The sequence below is a fragment of the Penaeus chinensis genome, chromosome 8 (assembly GCF_019202785.1).
Source record: "Penaeus chinensis breed Huanghai No. 1 chromosome 8, ASM1920278v2, whole genome shotgun sequence".
In the NCBI taxonomy this organism is placed as follows: Eukaryota; Metazoa; Arthropoda; class Malacostraca; order Decapoda; family Penaeidae; genus Penaeus; species Penaeus chinensis.
Window position 1 is genome coordinate 39064566 of NC_061826.1, and position 10000 is coordinate 39074565.

General features: G+C 34.7%; 2 protein-coding genes across 3 annotated transcripts in view; one reads left to right on the plus strand and one right to left on the minus strand.

The window, feature by feature from the left end:
• Positions 1-5890, plus strand: part of LOC125028029 (DNA-directed RNA polymerase, mitochondrial-like) — a 24568-nt gene extending 18678 nt beyond the window's left edge. For both annotated transcript variants that reach the window (XM_047617290.1, XM_047617289.1), the window contains exons 15-22: positions 1-140; positions 573-731; positions 883-1069; positions 3030-3172; positions 3947-4074; positions 4433-4604; positions 4980-5071; positions 5325-5890. The exon at positions 1-140 is cut by the window's left edge and continues 34 nt beyond it. In XM_047617290.1, the coding sequence (XP_047473246.1) occupies positions 1-140; positions 573-731; positions 883-1069; positions 3030-3172; positions 3947-4074; positions 4433-4604; positions 4980-5071; positions 5325-5454 (1151 nt within the window). In that variant the 3' untranslated portion in view covers positions 5455-5890. The remainder of the gene's footprint in view (positions 141-572; positions 732-882; positions 1070-3029; positions 3173-3946; positions 4075-4432; positions 4605-4979; positions 5072-5324) is intronic.
• An 87-nt stretch (positions 5891-5977) lies between these two features.
• The window catches only part of LOC125028030 (E3 ubiquitin-protein ligase RNF181-like), a 5147-nt gene continuing 1124 nt past the window's right edge, over positions 5978-10000 (minus strand). Inside the window, exons 2-6 of the mRNA XM_047617291.1 lie at positions 9474-9583; positions 7949-8057; positions 7632-7741; positions 7412-7486; positions 5978-6383 (exon numbers count right to left, since the gene is read on the minus strand). Of these exons, the coding sequence (XP_047473247.1) occupies positions 6324-6383; positions 7412-7486; positions 7632-7741; positions 7949-8057; positions 9474-9581 (462 nt within the window). The 5' untranslated portion in view covers positions 9582-9583 and the 3' untranslated portion in view covers positions 5978-6323. The remainder of the gene's footprint in view (positions 6384-7411; positions 7487-7631; positions 7742-7948; positions 8058-9473; positions 9584-10000) is intronic.

The following is a 10000-nucleotide window of genomic DNA, read 5'->3' on the forward strand; positions in this document are numbered from 1 at the left end:
AGAAGAGTATAGAGGAACGCTTGCAGTACTGCGAGGACATCCTGGATGACATCCTAGACTCAGCAGACCAACCCCTTACAGGCAAGCGATGGTGGACCAAGAGTGATGAACCCTGGCAGACTCTTGCAGCTTGCAAAGAGGTAAGAAAAGATATCATCTGAGGTTTTCATGATCTTTATTTTAAGGAAAAAACCTAAGGAACAACTTATTGAACAGGAGATAGATGTTGTGTAAAGTACAGTAATAAGTCTCTCTCTCTCTCTCTATCTCTCTCTATCTCTCTCTATCTCTATCTCTATCTCTATCTCTATCTCTATCTCTCTCTATCTCTCTCTATCTCTCTCTCTATCTCTCTCTCTCTCTCTCTCTCTCTCTCTCTCTCTCTCTCTCTCTCTCTCTCTCTCTCTCTCTCTCTCTCTCTCTCTCTCTCTCTCTCTCTCTCTCTTTCTCTCTCTCTCCCTCTTTCTCCCTTTCTCATTCTCCCTTTCTCTCTTTCTCTCTTTCTTCCTCTCCCTTCCTCCCCCTCCCTAGTATAACTCTATGATCATTGCATTATCTCCTGTCCCCTCCAGCTGGCAGCAGCCCTTCGCAGTCCAGACCCCCAGGAGTTTGTAAGTCACTTGCCCATTCATCAGGATGGTTCCTGTAATGGCCTGCAACACTATGCTGCGCTTGGACGAGATGAAGTGGGTGCTGTATCTGTCAACTTGGCCTCCAGCCATACTCCACAAGTAAGGGTTTTCTTAGGGCTTCTGCAATGTGCATACTGATCTCACAAAAAATCAACAATAACCTAAAGTACTAATAAACTTACTACAGTGCTCTTACTGATCTCACAAGCATTCTACCATAAACTAAATTACCTCTTATCTCCTGTTGCAGGATGTCTACTCAGCTGTGGCAGTGCTTGTGGAGGAAGAGAGGAAGAAGGATGCAGAAATGGGGAAGGAGATAGCCAAAGTCCTGGAAGGTTTTGTGAGACGGAAGGTCATCAAACAGACAGTCATGACAACTGTGTATGGGGTGACACGATTTGGTGCTAGACTGCAGATTGAGAAGCAGTTGAAAGGTGCGTGGATATTTGATGTTAGGACTGATTTCGTTTATTTCATTTTTTAAATTTTGTCCAGGATTATGTCACCACACTCTTCATTTCTCTCCCATTAAGGATTAGATCACTATACTCACCATTCCTTTGTAACTTTCACCATAGTCACTATGTCATTGTTACACACTGCATGGTTATTTCCTTACCACTTACCCCTGTTCCAGTTGCCACTATCCTTGCAGCCAAAACCATAAAAGTGAAACTGCATGCACTCCCATGGTTCATACAATATATGCATTTTTCCAGTATGTCATTATAACTTGGTATTCATTCACTTTTCCAGTCTGTTAGAAGTTGGGTCTCAAGATTGTAGAATGAACAAACTTCTTGGCACATAAATGTATGGGTAGTGTGTTCTTGTAAGTAATTTCCAGGTTACTGTTACTTCAGTTCATATGTCACTCTACTTAGGCCAATATAGGGGGTTTCCAATTATGTCTAAGGAAGGTGTAGCAAACACTCAAACTTATTACATTACGTTACACTTATATTTTAATATGTCTAGGGTTCCTTGATCACTGACAGATCCAATTATCAAAAATGTTGGTCAAACTCACAGAACAGTAGGACTGCCTACTCTGTACTGTACTACAGATATGACTCTCTCCTGGCATATGTGACACTACTTGGGCATCATTGGTCAGTTGAGGTCTACTTTTCTAGTGACAGACAACTTGTTCCCTGGCCCTGGGGCTGGTATAGGATTAGCACCCTAATGCCTAAGTGTGGTATGCATATATCTTCCCACAGCACTCTGGAAGAAATTTTCCAATCACATTTTCATGTTGCTAGACTCGTGACTCCCAAGATTCATGTATACAATTTAATATTTGTTTTTCAATGATTCTGGCCTGTAACATCATTACACTTGTTTACACTACCCCTTCCATTCCCTTGCAGTCTCTATGGCTGTGTCATTACACTCATTTCTACCATCACCTCTATCCAATATTTCCATGATTCCATCACTAATAATATTTCACTATCACTGCCCTCCAGTAGGTATATTATTTCATCACTTCAGTCACCATTTCCATGATTACTTCACTCCTCATAATTTCCACCATCATATCTCTTAAAATCTATTGTTTGAATGCATAAGTGCTGATGGAATATGAACAGAACCTACTGGGTTGGTAATCCTGAAATGAGTTGCACCTTATTCTTTTACTGACAAAATACATGCTATATGTACATTTTGCATTAATGCAAAGGAATTTTCTGTGAAATGTTAAGCAATTGAAAATGTTACAAAAAATTTAGCACCATGAAGTGAATGAGAGGCTAAATAGAATTTAAAATGGTTCATGTTCTAGGTGTCGAACAGTGTCAATTACAGTATTAGGCTATTTGCTATGGTGTAATTTTATCATCTTTTACAGATAGGTAGTTAGATTTTCCTTCCTGGGTATATAAAAAGTCTTCAAATAGCAACATGATTGGACAGTGCCACAATATTATTATACAAATGAAAATAGCTAGTTTTAAAATTTGTTTGGCAACACGTTTTAGTTTCTGAATCTAGTTTGTATAATTCAGTTCACTTTAAGATAAACATATTTGCTTAAATGCATAATTTCCTTTCGTTGTGCTTCACCCATAATACCTGTTTATCAGCTGTCAAGAATGAATTGCCCCTAGGAATATGGTGTTTTCCCAGATATCTGCTTTAACAGATCATTGGGATTAACGAGTCTCATATTTTGTTTTATATTTTCTCATTTGAAGTCTGGTTTGCTAACATCCATGGAGACTACAAGGGTGCAGGTCATTTTTAATGGTTTCTATTGAAGCTTTGCAAATGGGGTCATCATTTCCATCAATCATTCTCTTCCTTCACATCAGGATTACATTACTTTAGCCCATACATCTAAGAATAGGACATCAGACTTATTATTTCTATCACTTTCTCCCATTACAGCCTTGGATGACTTTCCCATGGACCAGCGTTGGGCGGCTTCACAGTATCTGGTACACAAGACATTCCACAGCCTTGAGAAAATGTTTACTGCCACCAAGGAGATCCAGGATTGGTTCACTGAATGTGCGCGTGTTATTGCACAGGTGATTTGAAGTCTTGTTTTCTAGGTTGTAAGAAATTTATTTTTCTTCCCTTCTCTCTCTCTCTCTTTCTCTCTCTCTCTCTCTCTCTCTCTCTCTCTCTCTCTCTCTCTCTCTCTCTCTCTCTCTCTCTCTCTCTCTCTCTCTCTCTCTCTCTCTCTCTCTCTCTCTCTCTCTTCTTGTTTTCTTTGTTTGTAGTAACCCATTTGATCCCTGTTATGGGGACATCTTGTCATGAAAAAATTTGGCCAAGGGGCAGTTGATGAGAACATTATACCATAGGAAATTATTATTATTTATTTTTTTATTTTTTTCCATCTGCATCATCATTATTATTGTTGCTGTTGTTGGTGGTGGTGGTTTTATTGATGTTATTATCTTTGCTAAAACTGCCAACAAAGATTTAATTTCCATGTCTGTTATTTTTTTTAACAAAACAGAAGACATGTAGCATTTGTTGGCAGTTTCAATCCAGTTGATACAAATGGTAAATTTCTTGCTATATGATAGAAAACACAACACCCTGCAAAACATTAGCATCAGTGAAATATAAATTTGATTTAGAATTTCAAGACAAAACAATGGGGAAACTAACATAATTGTTATTTATGTTTATATACAAGTTCATAGAGCTTGTGAAAAGAATATTTGCAACTCATTTGTTATAATCTTTACCAGACAAACTAGATAAGGAATGGAAACTCATTGTTTGTATATGATCGCTACATTAAATCGGGTAATGCCTGCTGAACCGTTTCATTCTCTTCTCGCACACAGACACGAAGTGAGAACATCGAGTGGGTAACCCCCTTGGGCTTCCCTGTCGTGCAACCATACAGCAAGATGTCGGGAAACAAAATCTGTGCTGAGAAGTTACCCTCGTCCTATAGCATGGATTCCTTCATGTGAGTTTGCATTTAGGCTACTCCATTTTCTTAATTTGAAGGTGATCCTTACTTTGTGCAAAGTTTCTTGGGCAAGAGAATTGATTTATAAGAATGAGAAAATCATATTGATCCATGTCAAATTCCTGCATCAAGTCCTATTGCAAAGCTATTTGTCTAAATGTTATATCTTCTAAGCCAAAGAACTTGCAATCTTTTTTTGATCCCATTTTTAGAAATTATTGATCTGATATTAATCATAACTTCATTGTTTAAAAAGATCTCTAAAATTTCAATATTTGCAAAGAGGACCTGTACTTCAGTACCCAGTCCAAAAGAGTGCAAGAGAAATTAACACCCAATTCATCACCTCTTTCAGGCGACCAAATGTAATGAAACAAAAGAATGCTTTCCCGCCCAACTTCATCCATTCTCTAGACTCCTCACACATGATGCTTACCTCACTTTTCTGCCAACAAGCGGGTATCACCTTTGTCTCAGTTCATGACTGCTTTTGGACACATGCCAACACAGTGGACATCATGAACAAGGTATGCAATGGGATGCTTTATTGTATTTTGATATTATTATTGGAACATTCTTAATGAAATTTTGTATATACTATTTAGCAGTTCCCCTCCCAAGGGGTTGAGATTATATTAGTTCTAAATCCAGCACATGTCGAATCTTTGTTTTTCAATTTCTCATCATGGAAAAAAGGAATGGCTTTATTTTAGGCTGCTGGTAGTTGTTGTTTTTTCCCCTCTTGTTTTATATATATATTTTTTTTTATTTCTTTTTCTTTTAGGGATTCTTTCTTTTTATTTCTTTCCCTTTCCAGATAAAAAAAAAAATTACAACCTGCTCCTCTCACATCTGCCTCACTATTCTTTAAATGTTTATCATCTTGCCATTATTAATTACAGGTGTGTCGCAACCAGTTTGTAGCTCTACACAGCGAGCCCATCCTGGAAGACTTGTCAGTATTCTTGCAACAGAAATTTGGATATGATCGCAGGTAATGTTATCATAAAAAAATAATTTAATGGGTCAGAGAATATCTGGCCCTTTGCTTAGATTATATTGAAATAAAGGTGGGTGGGGGGAAATATCAGTGGAAGGAAGAGAATGTTATGGGATTAGTACCTTTATTTCACAGGGGAAGGAATATTCTCATGATATTTTGTAATAGAAGTTGTGCATGTATGCATATGCTTGTATTTCCTGACCTTTGTCAGCTGAACCAACTGACCTCTCCCCTCCTCCAACAGGGATTTTGCACATGATGGGTCAGCCTCAGACTCTTCCAAGATGCGGCTCAACAATCTCTTAGGCAAAGTGCCACCCAAGGGAGATTTTGACATATCAAATGTCCTGCGCAGTACATTCTTCTTCAGCTAACCCAAGCCCCCCGCCCTAAATTTATTACAGATTCCTCTCATTTGCCTTCCTTTATAGTGGGTTCTTCAAGGAAATCTCATTCATCTCGTTGAGTCTTTTGCCAAGCACAGTTTCTCCCTCGACAGAGAAGATTAGGGGAAGAACCAGTAGTTCCATGTGTCTTCTCAGGTAAAATCTGTACAGAACTTAGTTGTTAAGTTTACTAGACAGTGACACCAAGTGTTATTCTCATATTGATAGAGCTACTGGTGATGGTTATGTATATTGTCTAAGAAGATTGTTTCAAGCTTCTGTTTTTGTAATATATTACTGCCGCTCAGTAGGATATATCCTGATGGTGCTACAAATTGAAAATTGAAATGAAAAGTTAGAACTCTAGTCTCAGGATGTAAATGTCATGAATTAAATTAAATTGTAAATAAATGTTAGATTTGGTTGAGGTTGTATCATTCCTTTCCTTTCCTTTCTTTCCCCTTCCCCCCCCAAGATAATGGGTAATCAAAATAATCCAAAATATGGAATCAATTTTTCTTATAATTTATTAAGTATCGGTCATCAGTTCCAAAGTTATATCTTCCAAAAAGATTTTTTTCTTACATGTGCACCAACATATGACCATTACTGCATTTCATAAGTAAATTTACTTATAAAAGAATTTAAAAAATGATGATAATCTACTTCTCAGCAGAATATAGACAGATATATGATCAAGAAAATACCTAAGTGGATATGTATATATTACTGGAAATAAAGATCCAAGATATATTTGAAAGAGAATATTAGTTACTATAATAAAATAACAATGAAGAATTAAAATCTTTATATAAAGACATCTTTTCTTTCCCTTTAACATTTACTCATAAAGCACTTCAAGAAAACATTGAGTCATGTAGTATTTCTAGTTCTGCCTCCCTGTCCTTGGCTCTTTTCTGTAAAGAAAGAAAGGAATAATTAAGAATTATAATTTTTACAATTTAAGTGATACATGGGAACTGTAAACATTAGTATAGTCAAGCCTCGCATTTGGTATGCTGACATACAACGATTTCACATTTAGCAGCTTTGCATTTGGTGATTTTGCATTTGATGACACTTACCAACCACTACCCAGCCTCACCCTACAGGATTCAATTTTGCATTGGGTGACCCTATCCCCACAATTAACCCTTTGGTGACGGGCGAAGAAAACTAACTCTATGCTCTGGCGATCAATGGCAATGCGCCAACTTTGATCGCGGGAGTTCGGTACATCAAGCTGAGCAGTTTGTTTTGATGTCTATAGATATGACCCATCGTTAAAGGGTTAAGTTTGTCACAAGTTCCCCTCCCTCTACCAAACAGATGATTTCAATTTAAATGGATGCACTGTAATGTCCCAGGCTCACTTTGTGCTGATAACTGGCAATAAAAATGTTAGCCTAAACATTAGGCCATGTGTAAACTTTTACAAAGCAATAATAACAAAATCTGAGGTATTACTGTGTATGATTATGCTGTTATTAAAAGAAACAAGAACAATAATGATGCTGATGACCCTCTTCACAATCATAATTTTACATCAAAAGATGTCTACAACTAACCATGAAGAAATTAATACAGGGAAAGAACTAATGTTAACATCAAAACAGTTAACATCTACATTATTAAATAAGGTAAACAACTCACTGTTTTCTAATACAGTAATATAATATGACAGTACAATGAATTAGATAAAATTTATATAAACAAGTTATGAATATGATAAACAAACAAACTACCTCTAAAAATAATAGTCCTCACAAATAGAAATATTACGCAATATTAAATAATAAAGATGAAAAACAACACATTTTTGCAAATTGATAAACTATCAAAAGAAAAGATTAAAGATCATATTTAACATCAGCAAAATATGAACAACAAAAAAGTTCACTATACTAAAAGAATGGATATTGTATCTCAATATCTTGCTTCATACCTTCTGCCTTCGGTATTCCTCATAGTCTTCATCATCTGTAGGAACCTCATGACGACACATTGGACATGAGTTGGTCTGCCAAAAAACGAGTTCTCATATTCACTTACAAGTGTCAAAAGATGATAAACGATACACAAATTCCTAGAGATACTACAATATATTTCCAACAAAACAGTTACTTATAACTAAAAGCTAAATTTTACACCAGTAATTCACTGACTTTCTCTAGCCACGGCAAGATACAGGTGGGATGAAATTTGTGTTGGCAAGGCAGCTGCTTCTGCTCATCCCCTTCAGACCATTCTTTGAGACACACTGGGCATTGGCCACCTGTAAGATGGTTTAGGTAATGTTTCAGGTAAACAACACTAGTCAGTGGCACAATAGTGTTCCTGAAGTGACATGATGTATGTCTATAAAGGGATATCTCTATGTCAAGAATACAGCTATACTGCATAACAAACACTTTTTAAAAATATGGAAATCATCTATTTAGTTGATAATGTAAAAGAGAAAACTCAGGAGGAGCTATTTTACCATTCTTCTTCACAATAATTGTCTCAAGACCCTCAATAAATTCTTTGGATGCAGGAGGTGGGGGCTTCTCTCCAAAGCCAACAATCTGTGAGAATTCCAGCTGCAGGTTCTGTAAAAAAAAAAAAAATAAATAAATAAATAAATAAATAAAAATAAAAAATAAATAAATAAATAAAATGATAAGGAAAGATAACAGCAGAACACATTGTATAACAACTTTTACATGGCATACTCTGCACAACAATCCCCTTTTTCATACAATATATAACATAGCAAGTTATGCAGGTGGTAACGTGTAACAGACGCTGTCAATGAATCGCCTGCCATCAACTGTACCATCCTTTCCTCTATATTTACTCTTTTAATAAATATCAGAGTCGTTATTGGAAATATCAAATACTGTTTTTGAGCTTGGTAAAACTAATTGGTCTCTATTATTATTATTATTATTATTATTATTATTATTATTATTATTATCATTATTATTATCATTATTATTATCATTATTATTATCATTATTATTATCATTATTACTATTATCATTATTACTATTATCATTATTACCATTATCATTATTACCATTATCTTTATTATCATTATATCATCATTATTATTACTATCATTCTTATTATTGTCATTTTTACTACATTATTATTATCATCATCATTACTGTCATTCTCATTCTCAATATTATTATCATCAGTACCAATAATATTATTGTTATTACCATTAATATTACTATTAACAATGTCATTACTAGTTTTGTTACTATATTTTTCCTTTACTTATTCCTAATATTATAACGTTAGTAATTATTATTATTATTATTATTATTATTATTATTATTATTATTATTATCATCATTATCATCAGCTACTATCAGAACTACTACTACTACTACTAATAATAATAATAATAATAATAATAATATTACTATTACTACTATTATCATTAATACTGTAAGATATAAAAATCCATATTGTCATCCCAACTACCATCATTATCATAATCATCATTACTATTATTATCATCATTATTAATTTATTGTTGTTATTATTATCTTCATATTATTGTTAGCATTATCATTATTGTTATTATTATTTTTGTTGTTATTATTATTATTATTATTATTATTATTATTATTATTATTATTATTATTATTATTATGATTATCATTATTCTGATTATTATCACCATTATTATCATTATCATCATTATTGTCAATACTCTCATTATTATCCTCAGGATTATAATTTTTAGATATTATTAATAGATAGTACTGATGTTATTGTAACTGTTATTGCAACTGCTGTTGTTGTTGTTGTTATCATTACCATCATCATCATCATAATCATCAAGAGCATCAGCAGCAGTGCAGGACCAGCAGTAGCAATGATGGTGCAGCAACGGTCATGCAGCAGTTACATTTAGTTATCAACACTGTATTCATTATGAACACTGAGAGCCTTTTGGTTGGGGGAAATTGTATTGAGAAGGTTAAGAAAAAGGAAAGACTTATCCTGACCTGCCAGTAACCTCCATGAAGTAGGAGTCGAGCCATGTGGAGGAAGTGGTCTGGGGTTTCCCCTTGTCGCAGAGGCTGGCAGTTGTGTTCATCAAAGTATGATGCCATTGCTTTAAAGAGAATTTTTATTGAATTTTAGTCTTTAGTCTCTAATGATATATATAAATGAGTTTCATCTCAATAAAAAAAAGGAAACAAAAAAGTCTATTCTTAATAATGGAATGCTGATAAAACACCTAACACATAATGAAATTGTGCAACTATCAACTGATGAAAAACAAATACTATATGATATAGACATAGATAGATAGATACATGTACATAACTAGTATATCTATAATAAACTAATATCCAGCATGCAGCAGTGCATGATGTCTATGCTTCATGCTCTGGTAAAAAACAATAACCTTCACATGATGACATTCTGCTATGGAAGTGAGCAAGCTCCATCATGCCGGATGCCAGCATGTAAAGCACAATGACCTGCTATGTATGTATTCACATTGATAACCAAATGTGGCTTTATT